At 45.4% G+C, this 25,695-nt stretch overlaps 1 protein-coding gene across 1 annotated transcript; it reads left to right on the top strand.

Moving 5' to 3' along the window:
* Positions 1-14,172: 14,172 nt before the first annotated feature.
* LOC117741454 (coagulation factor IX) lies at positions 14,173-24,451 on the top strand (the record flags this gene model as incomplete). Its single annotated transcript, XM_034548516.1, has 10 exons — positions 14,173-14,209; positions 14,303-14,475; positions 14,637-14,661; positions 14,933-15,046; positions 19,573-19,707; positions 20,310-20,602; positions 20,816-20,930; positions 21,014-21,210; positions 21,281-21,409; positions 24,209-24,451. Coding segments are annotated over 10 exons (1,461 nt in total), but the record flags the coding sequence as incomplete, so codon positions are not given.
* Between the last annotated feature and the right edge of the window lie 1,244 nt (positions 24,452-25,695).

Here is a 25,695-nt window from a genome sequence, read left to right as displayed (position 1 = left end):
GTTGTCTTTGTGATGGAGGTTGTCTACCTCTGTTTCTGATATTAGTGGAGGTTGTCTTTGTGATGGAGGTTGTCTACCTCTTTCTGATATTAGTGGAGGTTGTCTCCGTGATGGAGGTTGTCTTCCTCTTTCTTATATTAGTGTAGGTTGTCTCCGTGATGGAGGTTGTCTACCTCTTTCTGATATTAGTGTAGGTTGTCTCTGTGATGGAGGTTGTCTACCTCTTTCTGATATTAGTGTAGGTTGTCTCCGTGATGGAGGTTGTCTACCTCTTTCTTATATTAGTGTAGGTTGTCTCCGTGATGGAGGTTGTCTACCTCTTTCTGATATTAGTGGAGGTTGTCTCCGTGATGGAGGTTGTCTACCTCTTTCTTATATTAGTGTAGGTTGTCTCCGTGATGGAGGTTCTCTACCTCTGTTTCTGATATTAGTGGAGGTTGTCTTTGTGATGGAGGTTGTCTACCTCTTTCTGATATTAGTGGAGGTTGTCTCCGTCATGGAGGTTGTCTACCTCTTTCTGATATTAGTGGAGGTTGTCTTTGTGATGGAGGTTGTCTACCTCTGTTTCTGATATTAGTGGAGGTTGTCTACCTCTTTCTGATATTAGTGTAGGTTGTCTACCTCTTTCTGATATTACTGGAGGTTGTCTCCGTCATGGAGGTTGTCTACCTCTTTCTGATATTAGTGGAGGGTGTCTACCTCTTTCTGATATTAGTGGAGGTTGTCTACCTCTTTCTGATATTAGTGGAGGTTGTCTCCGTCATGGAGGTTGTCTACCTCTTTCTGATATTAGTGTAGGTTGTCTTTGTGATGGAGGTTGTCTACCTCTGTTTCTGATATTAGTGGAGGTTGTCTACCTCTTTCTAAAATTATTGGAGGTTGTCTCCGTGATGGAGGTAGTCTACCTCTGTTTCTGATATTAGTGGAGGTTGTCTCCGTGATGGAGGTTCTCTACCTTTGTTTCTGATATTAGTGGAGGTTGTCTTTGTGATGGAGGTTCTTTACCTCTGTTTCTGATATTAGTGGAGGTTGTCTTTGTGATGGAGGTTCTCTACCTCTGTTTCTGATATTAGTGGAGGTTGTCTTTGTGATGGAGGTTCTTTACCTCTGTTTCTGATATTAGTGGAGGTTGTCTTTGTGATGGAGGTTGTCTACCTCTGTTTCTGATATTAGTGGAGGTTGTCTTTGTGATGGAGGTTGTCTACCTCTTTCTGATATTAGTGGAGGTTGTCTCCGTGATGGAGGTTGTCTACTTCTTTCTTATATTAGTGTAGGTTGTCTTTGTGATGTAGGTTCTCTACCTCTGTTTCTGATATTAGTGGAGGTTGTCTTTGTGATGGAGGTTGTCTACCTCTTTCTGATATTAGTGGAGGTTGTCTCCGTCATGGAGGTTGTCTAACTCTTTCTGATATTAGTGGAGGTTGTCTTTGTGATGGAGGTTCTCTACCTCTGTTTCTGATATTAGTGGAGGTTGTCTTTGTGATGGAGGTTCTCTACCTCTGTTTCTGATATTAGTGGAGGTTGTCTCCGTCATGGAGGTTGTCTACCTCTTTCTGATATTAGTGTAGGTTGTCTTTGTGATGGAGGTTGTCTACCTCTGTTTCTGATATTAGTGGAGGTGGTCTTTGTGATAGAAGTAGTCTACCTCTGTTATTGATATTACTGACGGTGGTATTTGGGTTGGAGGTAGTCTACCTGTTTCTGATATTAGTGTAGGTAGTCTACCTCTGTTATATATATTAGTGTAGATGGTCCGTGTGATGGAGGTTGTCTACCTCTTTCTGACAATTAGTGTAGGTTGTCTCCGTGATGGAGGTTGTCTACCTCTTTCTGATATTAGTGGAGGTTGTCTACCTCTTTCTGATATTAGTGGAGGTTGTCTACCTCTTTCTGATATTAGTGGAGGTTGTCTACCTCTTTCTTATATTAGTGTAGGTTGTCTCCGTGATGGAGGTTCTCTACCTCTGTTTCTGATATTAGTGGAGGTTGTCTTTGTGATGGAGGTTGTCTACCTCTTTCTGATATTAGTGGAGGTTGTCTACCTCTTTCTGATATTAGTGGAGGTTGTCTTTGTGATGGAGGTTCTCTACCTCTGTTTCTGATATTAGTGGAGGTTGTCTTTGTGATGGAGGTTCTCTACCTCTGTTTCTGATATTAGTGGAGGTTGTCTCCGTCATGGAGGTTGTCTACCTCTTTCTGATATTAGTGGAGGTTGTTTTTGTGATGGAGGTTGTCTACCTCTGTTTCTGATATTAGTGTAGGTTGTCTACCTCTTTCTGATATTAGTGGAGGTTGTCTCCGTCATGGAGGTTGTCTACCTCTTTCTGATATTAGTGGAGGTTGTCTACCTCTTTCTGATATTAGTGGAGGTTCTCTACCTCTTTCTGATACTAGTGGAGGTTGTCTCCGTCATGGAGGTTGTCTACCTCTTTCTGATATTAGTGTAGGTTGTCTTTGTGATGGAGTTTGTCTACCTCTGTTTCTGATATTAGTGGAGGTTGTCTTTGTGATGGAGGTTCTCTACCTCTGTTTCTGATATTAGTGGAGGTTGTCTTTGTAATGGAGGTTCTCTACCTCTGTTTCTGATATTAGTGGAGGTTGTCTTTGTGATGGAGGTTGTCTACCTCTGTTTCTGATATTAGTGGAGGTTGTCTTTGTGATGGAGGTTGTCTACCTCTTTCTGATATTAGTGGAGGTTGTCTCCGTGATGGAGGTTGTCTACCTCTTTCTTATATTAGTGTAGGTTGTCACCGTGATGGAGGTTCTCTACCTCTGTTTCTGATATTAGTGGAGGTTGTCTTTGTGATGGAGGTTGTTTACCTCTTTCTGATATTAGTGGAGGTTGTCTCCGTCATGGAGGTTGTCTACCTCTTTCTGATATTAGTGGAGGTTGTCTTTGTGATGGAGGTTCTCTACCTCTGTTTCTGATATTAGTGGAGGTTGTCTTTGTGATGGAGGTTCTCTACCTCTGTTTCTGATATTAGTGGAGGTTGTCTCCGTCATGGAGGTTGTCTACCTCTTTCTGATATTAGTGTAGGTTGTCTTTGTGATGGAGGTTGTCTACCTCTGTTTCTGATATTAGTGGAGGTGGTATTTGGGTTGGAGGTAGTCTACCTGTTTCTGATATTAGTGTAGGTAGTCTACCTCTGTTATTTATATTAGTGTAGATGGTCCGTGTGATGGAGGTTGTCTACCACTTTCTGATATTAGTGTAGGTTTTCTCCGTGATGGAGGTTGTCTACCTCTTTCTGATATTAGTGGAGGTTGTCTACCTCTTTCTTATATTAGTGTAGGTTGTCTCCGTGATGGAGGTTCTCTACCTCTGTTTCTGATATTAGTGGAGGTTGTCTTTGTGATGGAGGTTGTCTACCTCTTTCTGATATTAGTGGAGGTTGTCTACCTCTTTCTGATATTAGTGGAGGTTGTCTTTGTGATGGAGGTTCTCTACCTCTGTTTCTGATATTAGTGGAGGTTGTCTTTGTGATGGAGGTTCTCTACCTCTGTTTCTGATATTAGTGGAGGTTGTCTCCGTCATGGAGGTTGTCTACCTCTTTCTGATATTAGTGGAGGTTGTCTTTGTGATGGAGGTTGTCTTTGTGATGGAGGTTGTCTACCTCTGTTTCTGATATTAGTGTAGGTTGTCTACCTCTTTCTGATATTAGTGGAGGTTCTCTACCTCTTTCTGATACTAGTGGAGGTTGTCTTCGTCATGGAGGTTGTCTACCTCTTTTTGATATTAGTGTAGGTTGTCTTTGTGATGGAGGTTGTCTACCTCTGTTTCTGATATTAGTGGAGGTTGTCTACCTCTTTCTGATATTAGTGGAGGTTGTCTCCGTGATGGAGGTAGTCTACCTCTGTTTCTGATATTAGTGGAGGTTGTCTCCGTGATGGAGGTTCTCTACCTCTGTTTCTGATATTAGTGGAGGTTGTCTTTGTGATGGAGGTTCTTTACCTCTGTTTCTGATATTAGTGGAGGTTGTCTTTGTGATGGAGGTTCTCTACCTCTGTTTCTGATATTAGTGGAGGTTGTCTTTGTGATGGCGGTTCTCTACCTCTGTTTCTGATATTAGTGGAGGTTGTCTTTGTGATGGAGGTTCTCTACCTCTGTTTCTGATATTAGTTGAGGTTGTCTTTGTGATGGAGGTTGTCTACCTCTGTTTCTGATATTAGTGGAGGTTGTCTTTGTGATGGAGGTTGTCTACCTCTTTCTGATATTAGTGTAGGTTGTCTCCGTGATGGAGGTTGTCTACCTCTTTCTTATATTAGTGTAGGTTGTCTCCGTGATGGAGGTTGTCTACCTCTTTCTGATAATAGTGGAGGTTGTCTCCGTGATGGAGGTTGTCTACCTCTTTCTTATATTAGTGTAGGTTGTCTCCGTGATGGAGGTTCTCTACCTCTGTTTCTGATATTAGTGGAGGTTGTCTACCTCTTTCTGATATTAGTGGAGGTTGTCTTTGTGATGGAGGTTCTCTACCTCTGTTTCTGATATTAGTGGAGGTTGTCTTTGTGATGGAGGTTCTCTACCTCTGTTTCTGATATTAGTGGAGGTTGTCTCCGTCATGGAGGTTGTCTACCTCTTTCTGATATTAGTGTAGGTTGTCTTTGTGATGGAGGTTGTCTACCTCTGTTTCTGATATTAGTGGAGGTTGTCTTTGTGATAGAAGTAGTCTACCTCTGTTATTGATATTACTGACGGTGGTATTTGGGTTGGAGGTAGTCTACCTGTTTCTGATATTAGTGTAGGTAGTCTACCTCTGTTATATATATTAGTGTAGATGGTCCGTGTGATGGAGGTTGTCTACCTCTTTCTGATATTAGTGTAGGTTGTCTCCGTGATGGAGGTTGTCTACCTCTTTCTGATATTAGTGGAGGTTGTCTACCTCTTTCTGATATTAGTGGAGGTTGTCTACCTCTTTCTTATATTAGTGTAGGTTGTCTCCGTGATGGAGGTTCTCTACCTCTGTTTCTGATATTAGTGGAGGTTGTCTTTGTGATGGAGGTTGTCTACCTCTTTCTGATATTAGTGGAGGTTGTCTACCTCTTTCTGATATTAGTGGAGGTTGTCTTTGTGATGGAGGTTCTCTACCTCTGTTTCTGATATTAGTGGAGGTTGTCTTTGTGATGGAGGTTCTCTACCTCTGTTTCTGATATTAGTGGAGGTTGTCTCCGTCATGGAGGTTGTCTACCTCTTTCTGATATTAGTGGAGGTTGTCTTTGTGATGGAGGTTGTCTACCTCTGTTTCTGATATTAGTGTAGGTTGTCTACCTCTTTCTGATATTAGTGGAGGTTGTCTCCGTCATGGAGGTTGTCTACCTCTTTCTGATATTAGTGGAGGTTGTCTACCTCTTTCTGATATTAGTGGAGGTTCTCTACCTCTTTCTGATACTAGTGGAGGTTGTCTCCGTCATGGAGGTTGTCTACCTCTTTCTGATATTAGTGTAGGTTGTCTTTGTGATGGAGGTTGTCTACCTCTGTTTCTGATATTAGTGGAGGTTGTCTTTGTGATGGAGGTTCTCTACCTCTGTTTCTGATATTAGTGGAGGTTGTCTTTGTAATGGAGGTTCTCTACCTCTGTTTCTGATATTAGTGGAGGTTGTCTTTGTGATGGAGGTTGTCTACCTCTGTTTCTGATATTAGTGGAGGTTGTCTTTGTGATGGAGGTAGTCTACCTCTTTCTGATATTAGTGGAGGTTGTCTCCGTGATGGAGGTTGTCTACCTCTTTCTTATATTAGTGTAGGTTGTCTCCGTGATGGAGGTTCTCTACCTCTGTTTCTGATATTAGTGGAGGTTGTCTTTGTGATGGAGGTTGTCTACCTCTTTCTGATATTAGTGGAGGTTGTCTCCGTCATGGAGGTTGTCTACCTCTTTCTGATATTAGTGGAGGTTGTCTTTGTGATGGAGGTTCTCTACCTCTGTTTCTGATATTAGTGGAGGTTGTCTTTGTGATGGAGGTTCTCTACCTCTGTTTCTGATATTAGTGGAGGTTGTCTCCGTCATGGAGGTTGTCTACCTCTTTCTGATATTAGTAAAGGTTGTCTTTGTGATGGAGGTTGTCTACCTCTGTTTCTGATATTAGTGGAGGTGGTCTTTGTGATAGAAGTAGTCTACCTCTGTTATTGATATTACTGACGGTGGTATTTGGGTTGGAGGTAGTCTACCTGTTTCTGATATTAGTGTAGGTAGTCTACCTCTGTTATTTATATTAGTGTAGATGGTCCGTGTGATGGAGGTTGTCTACCTCTTTCTGATATTAGTGTAGGTTTTCTCCGTGATGGAGGTTGTCTACCTCTTTCTGATATTAGTGGAGGTTGTCTACCTCTTTCTTATATTAGTGTAGGTTGTCTCCGTGATGGAGGTTCTCTACCTCTGTTTCTGATATTAGTGGAGGTTGTCTTTGTGATGGAGGTTGTCTACCTCTTTCTGATATTAGTGGAGGTTGTCTCCGTCATGGAGGTTGTCTACCTCTTTCTGATATTAGTGGAGGTTGTCTTTGTGATGGAGGTTCTCTACCTCTGTTTCTGATATTAGTGGAGGTTGTCTTTGTGATGGAGGTTCTCTACCTCTGTTTCTGATATTAGTGGAGGTTGTCTCCGTCATGGAGGTTGTCTACCTCTTTCTGATATTAGTAAAGGTTGTCTTTGTGATGGAGGTTGTCTACCTCTGTTTCTGATATTAGTGGAGGTGGTCTTTGTGATAGAAGTAGTCTACCTCTGTTATTGATATTACTGACGGTGGTATTTGGGTTGGAGGTAGTCTACCTGTTTCTGATATTAGTGTAGGTAGTCTACCTCTGTTATTTATATTAGTGTAGATGGTCCGTGTGATGGAGGTTGTCTACCTCTTTCTGATATTAGTGTAGGTTTTCTCCGTGATGGAGGTTGTCTACCTCTTTCTGATATTAGTGGAGGTTGTCTACCTCTTTCTTATATTAGTGTAGGTTGTCTCCGTGATGGAGGTTCTCTACCTCTGTTTCTGATATTAGTGGAGGTTGTCTTTGTGATGGAGGTTGTCTACCTCTTTCTGATATTAGTGGAGGTTGTCAACCTCTTTCTGATATTAGTGGAGGTTGTCTTTGTGATGGAGGTTCTCTACCTCTGTTTCTGATATTAGTGGAGGTTGTCTTTGTGATGGAGGTTCTCTACCTCTGTTTCTGATATTAGTGGAGGTTGTCTCCGTCATGGAGGTTGTCTACCTCTTTCTGATATTAGTGGAGGTTGTCTTTGTGATGGAGGTTGTCTTTGTGATGGAGGTTGTCTACCTCTGTTTCTGATATTAGTGTAGGTTGTCTACCTCTTTCTGATATTAGTGGAGGTTCTCTACCTCTTTCTGATACTAGTGGAGGTTGTCTCCGTCATGGAGGTTGTCTACCTCTTTCTGATATTAGTGTAGGTTGTCTTTGTGATGGAGGTTGTCTACCTCTGTTTCTGATATTAGTGGAGGTGGTCTTTGTGATAGAAGTAGTCTACCTCTGTTATTGATATTACTGACGGTGGTATTTGGGTTGGAGGTAGTCTACCTGTTTCTGATATTAGTGTAGGTAGTCTACCTCTGTTATTTATATTAGTGTAGATGGTCCGTGTGATGGAGGTTGTCTACCTCTTTCTGATATTAGTGTAGGTTGTCTCCGTGATGGAGGTTGTCTACCTCTTTCTGATATTAGTGGAGGTTGTCTACCTCTTTCTTATATTAGTGTAGGTTGTCTCCGTGATGGAGGTTCTCTACCTCTGTTTCTGATATTAGTGGAGGTTGTCTTTGTGATGGAGGTTGTCTACCTCTTTCTGATATTAGTGGAGGTTGTCTACCTCTTTCTGATATTAGTGGAGGTTGTCTACCTCTTTCTGATATTAGTGGAGGTTGTCTTTGTGATGGAGGTTCTCTACCTCTGTTTCTGATATTAGTGGAGGTTGTCTTTGTGATGGAGGTTCTCTACCTCTGTTTCTGATATTAGTGGAGGTTGTCTCCGTCATGGAGGTTGTCTACCTCTTTCTGATATTAGTGTAGGTTGTCTTTGTGATGGAGGTTGTCTACCTCTGTTTCTGATATTAGTGGAGGTGGTCTTTGTGATAGAAGTAGTCTACCTCTGTTATTGATATTACTGACGGTGGTATTTGGGTTGGAGGTAGTCTACCTGTTTCTGATATTAGTGTAGGTAGTCTACCTCTGTTATATATATTAGTGTAGATGGTCCGTGTGATGTAGGTTGTCTACCTCTTTCTGATATTAGTGTAGGTTGTCTCCGTGATGGAGGTTGTCTACCTCTTTCTGATATTAGTGGAGGTTGTCTACCTCTTTCTGATATTAGTGGAGGTTGTCTACCTCTTTCTTATATTAGTGTAGGTTGTCTCCGTGATGGAGGTTCTCTACCTCTGTTTCTGATATTAGTGGAGGTTGTCTTTGTGATGGAGGTTGTCTACCTCTTTCTGATATTAGTGGAGGTTGTCTACCTCTTTCTGATATTAGTGGAGGTTGTCTTTGTGATGGAGGTTCTCTACCTCTGTTTCTGATATTAGTGGAGGTTGTCTTTGTGATGGAGGTTCTCTACCTCTGTTTCTGATATTAGTGGAGGTTGTCTCCGTCATGGAGGTTGTCTACCTCTTTCTGATATTAGTGGAGGTTGTCTTTGTGATGGAGGTTGTCTACCTCTGTTTCTGATATTAGTGTAGGTTGTCTACCTCTTTCTGATATTAGTGGAGGTTGTCTCCGTCATGGAGGTTGTCTACCTCTTTCTGATATTAGTGGAGGTTGTCTACCTCTTTCTGATATTAGTGGAGGTTTTCTACCTCTTTCTGATACTAGTGGAGGTTGTCTCCGTCATGGAGGTTGTCTACCTCTTTCTGATATTAGTGTAGGTTGTCTTTGTGATGGAGGTTGTCTACCTCTGTTTCTGATATTAGTGGAGGTTGTCTTTGTGATGGAGGTTCTCTACCTCTGTTTCTGATATTAGTGGAGGTTGTCTTTGTAATGGAGGTTCTCTACCTCTGTTTCTGATATTAGTGGAGGTTGTCTTTGTGATGGAGGTTCTCTACCTCTGTTTCTGATATTAGTGGAGGTTGTCTCCGTCATGGAGGTTGTCTACCTCTTTCTGATATTAGTGTAGGTTGTCTTTGTGATGGAGGTTGTCTACCTCTGTTTCTGATATTAGTGGAGGTGGTCTTTGTGATAGAAGTAGTCTACCTCTGTTATTGATATTACTGACGGTGGTATTTGGGTTGGAGGTAGTCTACCTGTTTCTGATATTAGTGTAGGTAGTCTACCTCTGTTATTTATATTAGTGTAGATGGTCCGTGTGATGGAGGTTGTCTACCTCTTTCTGATATTAGTGTAGGTTGTCTCCGTGATGGAGGTTGTCTACCTCTTTCTGATATTAGTGGAGGTTGTCTACCTCTTTCTTATATTAGTGTAGGTTGTCTCCGTGATGGAGGTTCTCTACCTCTGTTTCTGATATTAGTGGAGGTTGTCTTTGTGATGGAGGTTGTCTACCTCTTTCTGATATTAGTGGAGGTTGTCTACCTCTTTCTGATATTAGTGGAGGTTGTCTTTGTGATGGAGGTTCTCTACCTCTGTTTCTGATATTAGTGGAGGTTGTCTTTGTGATGGAGGTTCTCTACCTCTTTTTCTGATATTAGTGGAGGTTGTCTCCGTCATGGAGGTTGTCTACCTCTTTCTGATATTAGTGTAGGTTGTCTCCGTGATGGAGGTTGTCTACCTCTTTCTGATATTAGTGGAGGTTGTCTACCTCTTTCTGATATTAGTGGAGGTTGTCTACCTCTTTCTTATATTAGTGTAGGTTGTCTCCGTGATGGAGGTTCTCTACCTCTGTTTCTGATATTAGTGGAGGTTGTCTTTGTGATGGAGGTTGTCTACCTCTTTCTGATATTAGTGGAGGTTGTCTACCTCTTTCTGATATTAGTGGAGGTTGTCTTTGTGATGGAGGTTCTCTACCTCTGTTTCTGATATTAGTGGAGGTTGTCTTTGTGATGGAGGTTCTCTACCTCTGTTTCTGATATTAGTGGAGGTTGTCTCCGTCATGGAGGTTGTCTACCTCTTTCTGATATTAGTGGAGGTTGTCTTTGTGATGGAGGTTGTCTACCTCTGTTTCTGATATTAGTGTAGGTTGTCTACCTCTTTCTGATATTAGTGGAGGTTGTCTCCGTCATGGAGGTTGTCTACCTCTTTCTGATATTAGTGGAGGTTGTCTACCTCTTTCTGATATTAGTGGAGGTTTTCTACCTCTTTCTGATACTAGTGGAGGTTGTCTCCGTCATGGAGGTTGTCTACCTCTTTCTGATATTAGTGTAGGTTGTCTTTGTGATGGAGGTTGTCTACCTCTGTTTCTGATATTAGTGGAGGTTGTCTTTGTGATGGAGGTTCTCTACCTCTGTTTCTGATATTAGTGGAGGTTGTCTTTGTGATGGAGGTTCTCTACCTCTGTTTCTGATATTAGTGGAGGTTGTCTTTGTGATGGAGGTTCTCTACCTCTGTTTCTGATATTAGTGGAGGTTGTCTCCGTCATGGAGGTTGTCTACCTCTTTCTGATATTAGTGTAGGTTGTCTTTGTGATGGAGGTTGTCTACCTCTGTTTCTGATATTAGTGGAGGTGGTCTTTGTGATAGAAGTAGTCTACCTCTGTTATTGATATTACTGACGGTGGTATTTGGGTTGGAGGTAGTCTACCTGTTTCTGATATTAGTGTAGGTAGTCTACCTCTGTTATTTATATTAGTGTAGATGGTCCGTGTGATGGAGGTTGTCTACCTCTTTCTGATATTAGTGTAGGTTGTCTCCGTGATGGAGGTTGTCTACCTCTTTCTGATATTAGTGGAGGTTGTCTACCTCTTTCTTATATTAGTGTAGGTTGTCTCCGTGATGGAGGTTCTCTACCTCTGTTTCTGATATTAGTGGAGGTTGTCTTTGTGATGGAGGTTGTCTACCTCTTTCTGATATTAGTGGAGGTTGTCTACCTCTTTCTGATATTAGTGGAGGTTGTCTTTGTGATGGAGGTTCTCTACCTCTGTTTCTGATATTAGTGGAGGTTGTCTTTGTGATGGAGGTTCTCTACCTCTTTTTCTGATATTAGTGGAGGTTGTCTCCGTCATGGAGGTTGTCTACCTCTTTCTGATATTAGTGGAGGTTGTCTTTGTGATGGAGGTTGTCTACCTCTGTTTCTGATATTAGTGTAGGTTGTCTACCTCTTTCTGATATTAGTGGAGGTTGTCTCCGTCATGGAGGTTGTCTACCTCTTTCTGATATTAGTGGAGGTTGTCTACCTCTTTCTGATATTAGTGGAGGTTCTCTACCTCTTTCTGATACTAGTGGAGGTTGTCTCCGTCATGGAGGTTGTCTACCTCTTTCTGATATTAGTGTAGGTTGTCTTTGTGATGGAGGTTGTCTACCTCTGTTTCTGATATTAGTGGAGGTTGTCTACCTCTTTCTGATATTAGTGGAGGTTGTCTCCGTGATGGAGGTAGTCTACCTCTGTTTCTGATATTAGTGGAGGTTGTCTCCGTGATGGAGGTTCTCTACCTCTGTTTCTGATATTAGTGGAGGTTGTCTTTGTGATGGAGGTTCTCTACCTCTGTTTCTGATATTAGTGGAGGTTGTCTTTGTGATGGCGGTTCTCTACCTCTGTTTCTGATATTAGTGGAGGTTGTCTTTGTGATGGAGGTTCTCTACCTCTGTTTCTGATATTAGTGGAGGTTGTCTTTGTGATGGAGGTTGTCTACCTCTTTCTGATATTAGTGGAGGTTGTCTTTGTGATGGAGGTTGTCTACCTCTTTCTGATATTAGTGTAGGTTGTCTCTGTGATGGAGGTTGTCTACCTCTTTCTTATATTAGTGTAGGTTGTCTCCGTGATGGAGGTTGTCTACCTCTTTCTGATATTAGTGGAGGTTGTCTCCGTGATGGAGGTTGTCTACCTCTTTCTTATATTAGTGTAGGTTGTCTCCGTGATGGAGGTTCTCTACCTCTGTTTCTGATATTAGTGGAGGTTGTCTTTGTGATGGAGGTTGTCTACCTCTTTCTGATATTAGTGGAGGTTGTCTCCGTCATGGAGGTTGTCTACCTCTTTCTGATATTAGTGGAGGTTGTCTTTGTGATGGAGGTTCTCTACCTCTGTTTCTGATATTAGTGGAGGTTGTCTTTGTGTTTGGAGGTTCTCTACCTCTGTTTCTGATATTAGTGGAGGTTGTCTCCGTCATGGAGGTTGTCTACCTCTTTCTGATATTAGTGGAGGTTGTCTTTGTGATGGAGGTTGTCTACCTCTGTTTCTGATATTAGTGGAGGTTGCCTACCTCTTTCTGATATTAGTGGAGGTTGTCTCCGTCATGGAGGTTGTCTACCTCTTTCTGATATTAGTGTAGGTTGTCTCCGTCATGGAGGTTGTCTACCTCTTTCTGATATTAGTGTAGGTTGTCTCTGTGATGGAGGTTGTCTATCTCTGTTTCTGATATTAGTGGAGGTTGTCTACCTCTTTCTGATATTAGTGGAGGTTGTCTCCGTGATGGAGGTAGTCTACCTCTGTTTCTGATATTAGTGGAGGTTGTCTCCGTGATGGAGGTTCTCTACCTCTGTTTCTGATATTAGTGGAGGTTGTCTTTGTGATGGAGGTTCTTTACCTCTGTTTCTGATATTAGTGGAGGTTGTCTTTGTGATGGAGGTTCTCTACCTCTGTTTCTGATATTAGTGGAGGTTGTCTTTGTGATGGAGGTTCTCTACCTCTGTTTCTGATATTAGTGGAGGTTGTCTTTGTGATGGAGGTTCTCTACCTCTGTTTCTGATATTAGTGGAGGTTGTCTTTGTGATGGAGGTTCTTTACCTCTGTTTCTGATATTAGTGGAGGTTGTCTTTGTGATGGAGGTTCTCTACCTCTGTTTCTGATATTAGTGGAGGTTGTCTCCGTCATGGAGGTTCTCTACCTCTGTTTCTGATATTAGTGGAGGTTGTCTTTGTGATGGAGGTTCTCTACCTCTGTTTCTGATATTAGTGGAGGTTGTCTTTGTGATGGAGGTTGTCTACCTCTTTCTGATATTAGTGGAGGTTGTCTTTGTGATGGAGGTTGTCTACCTCTGTTTCTGATATTAGTGGAGGTGGTCTTTGTGATAGAAGTAGTCTACCTCTGTTATTGATATTACTGACGGTGGTATTTGGGTTGGAGGTAGTCTACCTGTTTCTGATATTAGTGTAGGTAGTCTACCTCTGTTATTTATATTAGTGTAGATGGTCCGTGTGATGGAGGTGGTCTACCTCTGTTTCTGATATTAGTGAAAGTGGTCTTTGGGTTGGAAGTAGTCTACCTGTTTCTGATATTAGTGTAGGTAGTCTACCTCTGTTTCTGATATTAGTAGAGGTGGTCTTTGTGAAGGAGGTGGTCTACCTCTGTTATTTATATTAGTGTATATGGTCCTTGTGAAGGAGGTGGTCTACCTCTGTTATTTATATTAGTGGAGGTGGTATTTGGGTTGGAGGTGGTCTACCTGTTTCTGATAGTGTAGGTTGTCTTTGTGATGGAGGTAGTCTACCTCTTATTGATATTAGTGGAGGTGGTCTTTGTGATGGAAGTAGTCTACCTCTGTTATGGATATTAGTGTAGGTAGTCTTTGTGATGGAGGTGGTCTACCTCTTTTACAAGTGTCACTGTGTGGTATGTTTTTATATATTAATATCCTAAAGTTATTATTATGATTATTAAAACTAGGTGATAATTATTTCCTTTACTTTAGTTTGTCCAACAGGATCACAGGTGACCTTTGACCTCCTCTTGGTGAACGGACTCTTGTTGCGTCGTCTCTGTCAATGTTTGAACTGTGGTCAACGACCAATCGATCAGCTGGAGTCCATTTTAGTGTTTGTCCTCACAGGAGACCGTTAGAGACAGGCAGGCAGAGAGACAGACTGACAGAGAGAGAGAGGCAGACAGGCAGACAGGCAGAGAGAGAGACAGACAGACAGACAGGCAGAGAGACAGAGACAGACAGACAGACAGGCAGAGAGAGAGCTAGGCAGAGAGACAGAGAGACAGACAGGCAGGCAGATAGACAGAGAGACAGACAGGCAGGCAGAGAGACAGACAGATAGACAGACAGAGAGACAGATAGACAGACAGGCAGACAGACAGACAGACAGACAGACAGGCAGGCAGGCAGGCAGACATGCTGCTGACCTGGACCCTCTGCTCTCTGCTCACCTGCTCTGCCCTGATCGAATGTACAGGTGAGACAGACGGATGTCTGTGAGGCTAGTGCTACAGCGTATTAGCAGTACTAGTACGCTGTAGCACTAGCATCACAACCTTTGTCTCCTCAGTGTTCCTGAACCGGCCGGCGGCGGCTCGGGTCCTCGGCCCCTCCTCCAGGAGGCGACGAGCCAACTCCTTTTCACTGGAGGAGATGCTACCTGGAGACCTGGAGAGGGAGTGTCACGAGGAGGTTTGCTCGCAGGAGGAGGCCGCCGAGATCTTCCAGACCAGAGAGAAGACGGTAAGAAGGACCGCTGTGGTCCAGTCTGAGGGTCGGACCCCACAGAGACTACATGCAGTCAGCAGTGTGGAGGACAGAGGTCACACCTCCCTGACTGTACGTAGAAGTAATCCCAGTACTCCCAGTACTGCATGTACTAACTCTCAGTTCATGTTCCACAGCTGGAGTTCTGGTACAGATACACAAGTGAGTATATTCATCATTAAATGAGGATTCATCTTCACTGAACTGATCCAGGTCCAGATGTGTCCTCACTGATCTGGATCCATGTGGACCTGCTGATCCTTTATTTAAGAGCTGAACTTCAAGAACCTTTACAGTATTTGACAAAACACGAGGTCCAGCAGCTGTCAATCATTCCACGTCATCAGTTGATCTTAACGGACATTTCAGAGTTGTAATAATTAGAAACTCAGTTTGAGTCGTGATGCGTTCGAGTGTCTCCTCTGTGCTGTAGATCTGAACCCCTGTCGGACCAGTCCCTGTCTGAATGGAGGGCTGTGCTCTCTGGACCGAGGGGACTTCCTGTGTCTCTGTCCTCCTCCGTACCACGGCAGAACCTGCGCCTCAGGTAAGCCAGGTTAGCCTCAGGGTGGAGAGTTGCTTAGTGATCCTTATATTAATGCTTTTATTGGAATAAATATAAACAATAATAAGAATACTAACAATATATGGTCCTGTTCTTTACACCTTGACCTGTTTGTTTTTACCTGTACCTGTTTCTTTTTACCTGTACATGGTTCTACCTGGACCTGGTTCTTTACACCTTGAATTGGTTCTTTAAACCTGGACCTGGTTCTTTTTACCTGGACCTGGTTCTTTACACTTGGACCTGGTTATTTTTACCTGGACTTGTTCTCTATACCTGGGCCTAGTTATTTATACCTGGACCTGGTTCTTTACTTCTGGACCTGGTTCTTTATACCTGGAACTGGTTCTTTACACCTTGACCTGTTTCTTTTTACCTGGACCTGGTTCTACCTGGACCTGGTTCTTTATACCTGGACCTGGTTCTTCACACCTGGACCTGGTTCTTCACACATGGACCTGGTGCTTTATACCTGGACCTGGTTCTTTGTACCTGGACCTGGTTTGTTACACATGGACCTGGTTCTTTAAACCTTGACCTGGTTCTGTTTACCTGGAGCTGGTTCTTTATACTTGGACCTGTTCTTTACACTTTGAACTGGTTATTTATACCTGGACTTGGTTCTGGTTATTTATACCTGGACCCGTTCTTTACACCTGGACCTGGTTCTTTACAACTGGACCTGGTTCTTTATACCTGGACCTTTGACACAGCAGACCATGTATCAACCGTCTTAAAACCTGGGTTTGTTTTATTCTCATAGAGGAAGTTACTCCTCCACGTCTCACATCACCTGTGGAGAACCGCAAGGTCCAACTTCAGGTCCAACTTCAGGTTTAACTTCAGGTCCAACTTCTTTATACCTGGACCTGTTCTTTACACATCCATCCATCCATCCATTATCACCCGCTTATCCGAGGTTGGGTCGCGGTGGCAGCAGGTTCAGCAGGCCGACCCAAGCTTCCCTCTCACCCGCAACACTTTCCAGCTCATTCTGGGGGATCCCGAGGCGTTCCAAGGCCAGCCGGGAGATATAATCCCTCCAGCGTGTCCTCGGTCTTCCCCGGGGCCTCCTACCAGTTGGACGTGCCCGGAAAACCTCTAATGGGAGGCGTCCAGGAGGCATCCTGACTAGATGCCCGAACCACCTCAGCTGACTCCTTTGGACACGAAGGAGCAGCGACTCGACTCCAAACTCCCCCCTGATGTCCGAGCTCCTTACCCTATCTCTAAGGCTGAGCCCGGCCACCCTACGGAGGAAGCTCATTTCGGCCGCTTGTATCCGAGATCTCGTTCTTTCGGTCACATAGACCGACCAGTAAATGGAGAGCTTTGTCTTCCGGCTCAGCTCCCTCTTCACCAAGACGGACCGGTACAGCGCCTGTTTTACTGCTGCAGCCGCACCGATCCGCCTATCGATCTCCCGCTCCGCCTTACCCTCACTCGTGAACAAGACCCCGAGATACTTGAACTCCTTCGCTTGGGGTAGGCAGTTTGCCCCCACCTGGAGGGAGCAATCCGCCGGTTTCCGGCAGAGCACCATGGCCTCAGATTTGGAGGTGCTAACTCTCATCCCTGCCGCTTCGCACTCGGCTGCAAAACGCCCCAGTGAATGCTGGAGGTCACGGTCCGAGGAGGCAAACAGGACCACATCATCCGCAAACAGCAGAGAGGCGATCCCGAGACTCCCGAACCGGATCCTCTCCGCCCCCTGGCTGCGCCTAGATATCCTGTCCGTGAAGGTCACGAACAGGACCGGTGATAAAGGGCAGCCCTGGCGGAGGCCAACACCCACCGGGAACGTGTCTGACTTACTACTGAGGAGATGAACACAGCTCCTACTGCAGGCGTACAGAGACCGGATAGCCCGTACCAACGGGTCCGGCACCCCATACTCCCACAGCACCCCCCACAAAAACCCCCGAGGGACCCGGTCGAAAGCCTTCTCCAGGTCTACAAAGCACATGTAAACTGGTTGGGCAAACTCCCAGGACCCCTCCAGTAATCTTGCGAGGGTAAAGAGCTGGTCCACTGTTCCACGACCGGGACGGAATCCGCACTGTTCGTCTTGAATCTGAGGTTCGACAAGCGGTCGGAGCCTCCTCTCCAGCACCCTGGCATAAGCTTTTCCCGGGAGGCTGAGCAGTGTGATACCACGATAGTTCGAGCACACTCTCCGGTCCCCCTTCTTGAAGATGGGAACCACCACCCCGGTCTGCCAGTCCATGGGCACTGTTCCCGACCCCCATGCGACACTGAAAAGGCATGTCAACCAAGACAGCCCAACAATGTCCAGCGCTTTCAGCATCTCAGGGCGGATCTCATCCACCCCTGGCGCCTTGCCACCAAGGAGCTTTTTGACTACCTTAGCGACCTCTGCCAGGGATATGGGTGAATCCACCCCAAAGTCTTCCGGCGCTGCCCCCTCTCCGGGGGACATGTTGGCCGGGTTTAGGAGTTCCTCAAAGTGCTCTTTCCACCGCCCGACGATGTCCCCAGTCCGGGTCAGCAGTCCCCCCCCCCTGCTGAGAACAGCCTGGGGTAGACCCTGCTTTCCCTTCCTGAGCCGTCGGATGGTTTGCCAGAACTTCCTTGAGGCCAACCGAAAGTCCTTCTCCATGGCCTCCCCGAACTCCTCCCATGCCCGAGTTTTAGCCTCCGCGACCATCGCCGCTGCAGCCCTTCTGGCCCGCCGGTACCTGTCAGCTGCTTCAGGAGACCCCTGGGCCAGCCAGGCCCGAAAGGCCTCCTTCTTCAGTTTGACGGCTTCCCTCACCCCCGGTGTCCACCACCGGGTTCTCGGGTTGCCGCCACGACAGGCACCGATGACCTTCCGGCCACAGCCCAGAGCAGCCGCGTCCACAATAGAGGCTTTGAACAAGGTCCACTCGGATTCCATGTCCCCAGCCTCCCTCGGGATTTGTGAGAAGTTCTTCCGGAGGTGGGAGTTGAAGACCTCCCAGACAGGATCCTCTGCCAGACGTTCCCCGTTCACCCTCAGTACACGTTTGGGCTTGCCAGGTCTCTCTAGCCGAGTCCCACGCCATCTGATCCAACTCACCACCAGGTGGTGATCAGTTGACAGCTCTGCTCCTCTCTTCACCCGAGTGTCCAAGACATACAGCCGCAGATCAGATGATACGATTACAAAGTCGATCATTGATCTCCGGCCTAAGGTGTACCAGGTACACTTATGAGCCACCTTATGTTCGAACATGGTGTTCGTTATGGACAAACTGTGGCTAGCACAGAAGTCCAACAACAAAACACCATTCGGGTTCAGATTGGACAAGCCGTTCCTCCCAATCACGCCCCGCCAGGTTTCTCTATCATTGCCCACGTGAGCGTTGAAGTCTCCCAGGAGAACTATGGAGTCGGCAGGCGGCGCCCTTTCCAGGACCCCTCCCACCGACTCCAAGATGGCCGGATACTCCGATATGCTGTTCGGTGCATGGGCACAAACAACAGTCAGAGCCTTACTCCCCGCAACCCGTAGGCGCAGGGAGGCGACCCTCTCGTTCCCCGGGGAAAACTCCAACACAGCGGCGCTCAGACGGGGGCTCGTGAGTATCCCCACTCCCGCCCGGCGCCTCTCACCCTGGGCAACTCCAGAAAAGGACAAAGTCCAACCCTTCTCCAGGACCTTGGTTCCAGAGCCCATGCTGTGCGTGGAGGTGAGCCCAACTATATCTAGCTGGTACCGCTCCACCTCCTGCACCAGCTCCGGCTCTTTCCCCGCTAGTGAGGTGACGTTCCACGTCCCTAGAGCTAGTCTATGCCGCCAGCGATCGGCCCGCCCAGGTCTCCCGCCTGGCCCGCCGCCCGGTCTACATAGCCCCCGACCCCGATAATTCTCCCTGCGGGTGGTGGGTCCACAGGGTGACTGCTGCTCCATGATGTTTTTTCGGGCTGAGCCCGACCGGGCCCCATGGGCGAAAGCCCGGCCACCAGACGCTCGCCGACGAGCTCCCCTCCTGGGTCTGGCTCCGGGAGGGTGCCCTGGTTTCCCTTGTCCGGGCAAGGTAACTTCAGTCCGTGGGCTGCTTATCATCAGGGTTTATTGAACAGCTCTTAGTCTGGGCTCTCCCCCGAGACCTGTTTGCCTTGGGAGACCCTACCAGGGGCTGATGCCCCGGACACTCAAACTCCTCCACCACGTTAAGGTGGCGATTCATAGGAGGAGCTTTACACATATGAAGCTCAAATCATGCAACGTCTCTTCATTTATACGCAGATGACGCTCAGGCATTCCCAAAAGCTGCTTAGTCTTCAGGATATCAACAAAATGTTCTTCAACTCAATAATAATCAGAAATCATATTAGTTAGTCTTCCTCCCCCCCCCCCCCCCTTGTTAAACTCCTGTTCCTTCAGATTAGAACCACTTCACCCACCCAGCCCTCTCTCACCTGAAACCTGGACTGGTCGATATTCACATGAATGACGAAGTAAACGTAGTCGGCTACTATGGCAACACAGTGTGATAGTAACATGGGGATCTTGTGTGCAGAGGTGTTAGAGTGCCGCTATAGAAATGGAGGCTGTATGCAGTACTGCAGAGACCTGCAGGGCGGCGCTGCAGTTCAGTGTGGCTGCGCTGATGGATTCAGACTGGAGGAGGATGGACAGAGCTGCTCTCAGAAAGGTACCACTTATATAACTCATGTTATAACTGACAGGTACCACTCATATAACTCATGTTACGACAGACAGGTAATACTCATATAACTCATGTTATAACAGACAGGTAATACTCATATAACTTCTGTTATAACATACAGATACCACTCACATAACTCATGTTATAACAGACAGGTAACACTCATATAACTCATGTTATAACAGACAGGTAACACTCACATAACTCATGTTATCACAGACAGGTAATACTCATATAACTCATGTTATAACAGACAGGTAACACTCATATAACTCATGTTATAACAGACAGGTAACACTCATATAACTCATGTTATAACAGACAGGTAACACTCATAGAACTCAAGTTATAACAGATGCTACTGCTGCACATAATACTACTGCAACTACTGCACATGAGACAAGTTTGTATATGTTTTCATATTCAGGTTATTGATATTCGAGTTAGACAGCATTCAGACACGTGTTTTTAAAAGAATTCTTAACATAAGATTAGTTGATATTAATACGATTATAAGAACGGATCCCTTCATTTTTGTATGTGAGCTTGTTGTGTAAAGTATCCCTCACAGTGTGTTTCCTGTTCAGTGGCGTTCCCTTGTGGCCGTCGGCACAGGGACTGGTCTTTGTACCGAAGTCGCTCTCTGTGGAGTCCGTCAGAGCAGCTCAACGTCACCATGTTGGATAAAAACAGCACCGACAGCTGGATGGCTCAACTAAACTTCACCGAGAAGGAGGAGGAGCTGGTGACAGGGAACTCAACGTCTGGACAAACAGGGGGCAACCAGACGGAACTGGGGGGCGACGAGGGGGCAGGAGAGGGGGTAACTGGTCGTATCGTGGGTGGAGTTCTGGAGAAACCAGGAGGGAGTCCCTGGCAGGTGTTGAGACATTCTTGTATTAAAATGTATTTATTATATACGTATTTAAAGCAACTTTTATGTATTTTTCAATAATAATAATAATAATATATTAAACAAGTTTGGTGGATGTCTCTGGTAGTGGTGAAGCTATAGCTGCTCTCAGCTTTAAACATAAAAACGTGTGTGTGTGTGTGTGTGTGTGTGTGTGCATGTGTGCGTGCGTGTGTTCAGGTTCTGGTCTGCCGGTCTGATGGTTATGGTTTCTGTGGAGGGACTCTGGTCTCTGATCGGTGGGTGGTATCTGCTGCTCACTGCCTGGAGCAGACTGCAGACCATGTGACCATAGGTGACCACATGTGTGAGTCTGTGTGAATATTTCTGGTTTGTGTATCATTTCCAATAACGGATGAATAATGTCTCTGTGGACAGGGGATTATGACAAGCGGCGTCCTGATCCAGGGGAGCAGGTGATAAAGGTTCAGAAGGTCTTCGTCCATCCTCACTTTCACTCCTTCACCTTCGACAGCGACATCGCTCTGCTGTACCTCGCCAGGCCCGTCGTCAGGAGCCCCACCGCCGTCCCAGCCTGCCTCCCCGACCCCCACCTCTCCAGATACCTGGTGCAGGTAACTTTTTTTAAAACACTGATGGTTTTCAGTCTGCATGGCGAGGGACAGTTTGTGTTTCTGTGTTCAGGAGGATAACCGGGGCGTGGTGACGGGCTGGGGAGTCACTCACTACCTGGGCAGGTCATCCTCCCGCTTCCTCAGGAAGGTCACTCTCCCGGTGATCAGCTACAGAGACTGCATCGCCTCCACTGAACAGGTGATCAGATTGTACATACTTTACACTGTATGCACTGTACAAACATGTCATACATGTAATTGTACACACTCTAGAATGTAAATACAGTTCATAGTACACACTATAGTGTACGTACAGTTCACACTGTACTTAATTTCAATTCTATATTTTGTATAGCCCAGAATCACAAATTACAAATGACCTTCAGAGGGCTTTACAATCTGTACAGATATGACATCCCTGACCTTTGACCTCACATCGGATCAGGAAAAACACCCCAAAAAATAGAAAAAACCCTTTCAGGGTAAAAAACTAAAGAACCCTTCAGGAGAGCAACAGAGGAGGATCCCTCTCCCCGGATGGACAGATGAATAGATGTCATGTGACCAGATGAATGGCGAAAAAATGCAATCCTTGAGATTTGCTTCACGTGGGAGTTAAAGGACAAGTCCTGATCAAAGATAACTAGAGATTCTTTACAGTGGTGTTGGATGCCAGGGCAATGCCATCTACAGAAACCACATCACCAGATAATTGATCTCTGAGGTGTTCAGGGCCAGTAAAATAACTTCAGTTTTGTCTGAGTTTAACATCAGGAAGTTGGAGGTCAAGCGGCCGAAATGAGCTTCCTCCGTAGGGTGGCCGGGCTCAGCCTTAGAGATCGGGTAAGGAGCTCGGACATCAGGGGGGAGCTTGGAGTCGAGTCACTGCTCCTTCGTGTCCAAAGGAGTCAGCTGAGGTGGTTCGGGCATCTAGTCAGGATGCCTCCTGGACGCCTCCCATTAGAGGTTTTCCGGGCACGTCCAACTGGTAGGAGGCCCCGGGGAAGACCGAGGACACGCTGGAGGGATTATATCTCCCGGCTGGCCTTGGAACGCCTCGGGATCCCCCAGAATGAGCTGGAAAGTGTTGCTGGTGAGAGGGAAGCCTGGGTCGGCCTGCTGAACCTGCTGCCACCGCGACCCGACCCCGGATAAGAGCTGATAATGGATGGATGGATGGAAGTTGCAGGTCATCCATGTTTTTATGTCTTTAAGACATTCTTGAAGTTTAGCGAGCTGGTTGGTCTCTGGTTCGATCGCTAGATATAATTGAGTATCGTCTGCATAGCAATGAAAGTTTATGCAGTGTTTCCTGATAATGTTGCCCAAAGGAAGCATATATAAGGTAAATAAAATTGGTCCAAGCACAGAACCTTGTGGAACTCCGTGATTAACGTTGGTGGTCATTGAGGCTTCATCGTTTACAAATACAAATTGAGATCGATCTGATAAATAGGATTTAAACCAACTTAGTGCGGTACCTGAAATGCCAATCGACTGATCCAGTCTCTGTGATAGGATGTCATGATCAATGGTGTCGAACGCAGCACTAGGCGAGATGTCCTCTTTCAGCTCCCACACTCGTTGTAACACTTTCCCCAAGCGTAACCAGCGGACACGAGAGTGGTACAGCAAGTCCTGATGATCCGCATCAGTTTCCTCCAGGAACGTAATAAACTGACGGTGCTGAAGTCCCCTTGCTCGTATAAAGTTCACAAGTTTTACGACTGGATTCATAACATGATTAAGCTGCAATACAGACTTACATAGGGATTCCTGATGGATGATGCAGTGAAGGAAAATAAGATCCTGGTCAGGGTTTTCCTCTTTCACTTTACTTTCACATTTTTTCCAGTTAAATTTGGCGATTCTTCCGTTGTGACATTGAAAGGTATACTCCAATATAGCTTCATTCTTTCGATGACAGCAGACACATGATTATACAAGTCTTCTCCCCGCGTTGTTCCTTTCAGGGACTCCATGGTCAAAAACTCCTCTGTTATCTCAAAACTGTCGTCAATGCCTCGGATAAAAATGAGGAGCTGAGCAGTGTCTTTTACGTCCGTACTTTCATCCAGTGCCAGTGAATATAAGGAATCAGACTTTTTGTCTAATTGGCTGGCTATATTTTCATCAATCAGTTCCACACGGCGAGTCACAGTCCTGCGTGATAAACTGACTTTTTCTAATTTGCTTTTGATCTCCGGACACAAGATGTCTGCTGTCTGTAACATGCATTCTTTTACAAACTCGACTTTGATATTTCGAATGCCACCAAAAAACTTGCCTTGGTAGTCGACTCTTGAATCGCAGTTTGCTGGTGAAATGTTGCTGAGTCTGTAAATTAGCAGCCAGCCTCTGAGCCGTAGCCGCCCGTTCTTGCGTTGACTGCTTGCTAGCATAGAGCAAAGTGACGGCTGATGTTGTACTCCTTGAAAACTGCGAGATTTTCTCGGCATATCAGGCATACAGCCTTCGATTGGACTTCAGTGAAAAAGTATTTTGTTGTCCACTTTGTGTTAAACACTCGGCACTCATTATCCACTTTTCATTTCCTTGATCCGCTCATGTTACAGAAGGGCTCACAGTGAAGGTTGATCACGAGCCCTATACACCACACTCCCGATCAAATTTCATTTAGCTGACACTTTTATCCAAAGCGACTTACAAAAAGTGCATTCAACCCTGAGTCAACATTGTTAGTTTAAAAAAAAAAAAACTGTGTCTGCACTATAGTGTACATAGAGTTTATTGTGCACTGACAGACCAGAACACAGTGGAGCAACATAACTTGTGTTTGAAATAGTATTCTTTCGCCAGAATCTAAAACTCTTAGTTGTCTAAACTAAGAGTTAGTTTTTTCTCTACACACCTCGTTAGGTAAATGAGATGGAGAATACTAAATAAAGATTCATTTTGACAGCCTTTAATCAAGTTTAATGTGTGTTATCTCCAGCTCGTCTCTAACATGATGTCCCTGTACGCGGCCGTTTTGCAGGTGATCACAGATAACATGTTCTGTGCCGGTTACCTGGACGTTGGTATGGACGCCTGCAGCGGAGACAGCGGAGGACCCTTCGTAGTGAACTACAGAGGGACCTGGTTTCTGACTGGAGTCGTCAGCTGGGGAGAGCAGTGTGCTCAAAGGGGGAAGTACGGAGTTTATGCCCGACTGGGGAACTTCCTGAACTGGATCAAAGACACCATGGAGAGACCGGACCTGAACAGTACTGAGAGCTGAGACAAAAAATAACTGTTTTACAACAACAAGCCAAACAAAACCTTTATAGTTCAACATGAAAGAATCATGAGGTGGTGTTGTAGTGAATATCTGTTTTAGATTCAACAGCTGGTTCCTCTCTGCTTTCTCATTCGTTCTTTTTCATTTGAGCACAGAAGTTACTGTTTGTTATAACATTTTGTCCAACACAAATAACACATCGATACATACTTTTCATCTGATAAAGGACTGCACCATATATCATTTCAGCATTGACACACGTCATTCAACACGTTTTTTGCTGCTTGATACAAAAGGAAAACTCCCACAGTTCTCATTTGAGCTGGATATATTTTACACTTAATCTGGTTTCTTCCCTTTTTTCCCTGTCAAAGGTTATTTTTGGGGAGTTTTTCCTGATCCGATGTGAGGTCAAAGGTCAGGGATGTCGTATGTGTACAGATTGTAAAGCCCTCTGAGGCAAATTTGTAAATTGTGATATTGGGCTATACAAAATAAACTGAATTGAATTGAATCTGCCTGAGGGATTCATATCTATGGATCGGAGATACCGGCTCAGATTGGGACGATTGTAGGTCCTCCATGTGGTGAACCCCCTTGCTCGGCCCACGCCACTTCCCTGAGCTGTGGACTTTAAAGTCTGGTTCAAGTGAAATCAATGTATGTTTCTCAAGACATTATAAAATAAAATAATTGCTGAAAACAGAACTATCTAGCTCTGAATTGTGGATTTTGACTGTGAAACAATTTGGAACTATTTTTGTATTCAGGAGTTTTTGTTCTAAAATCATGTCGACCTCAGTCGACCTCCCCCCTCTAACCCTGTTTAGCAACTAAAGTCACAGTATCGCCAACCACAACTCGCTCATGGGGAGAGCGGTTGTCCCGCAACCACAAGGTCGCCGGTTCGATCCCCGCTCTCCCCATAGTTCATGTTGAAGTGTCCTTGAGCAAGGCACTGAACCCCAAATTGCTAAAGTGTGCTGGTTCTGGCATGCTGGGACAGACCCTGCTGGGCTATTGGTCCATCTCTGTGCTTTCATTGGGGGAGCATCAGAGGGTGCGGCATGTTGCACAATCAGAATGTGATCTTTGTGACAACATGTGGAAATGTACTCTTGAATTATTTTATCCGCACAAACCCGAAGTCTGTGGTCCTTTCCCGTAGAGCAGTTACCATTCTGCTCGAGTGTGTGGGACCTACTGCACCTGTTCATTAGTAAAAGACCCTGACCTGTGATATG

Source organism: Cyclopterus lumpus, chromosome 13 (genome assembly GCF_009769545.1).
Source record: "Cyclopterus lumpus isolate fCycLum1 chromosome 13, fCycLum1.pri, whole genome shotgun sequence".
Taxonomy (NCBI): domain Eukaryota; kingdom Metazoa; phylum Chordata; class Actinopteri; order Perciformes; family Cyclopteridae; genus Cyclopterus; species Cyclopterus lumpus.
The sequence above is the reverse complement of the archived record's forward strand: the minus strand, read 5'-3'. Positions and strand labels throughout refer to the sequence as shown.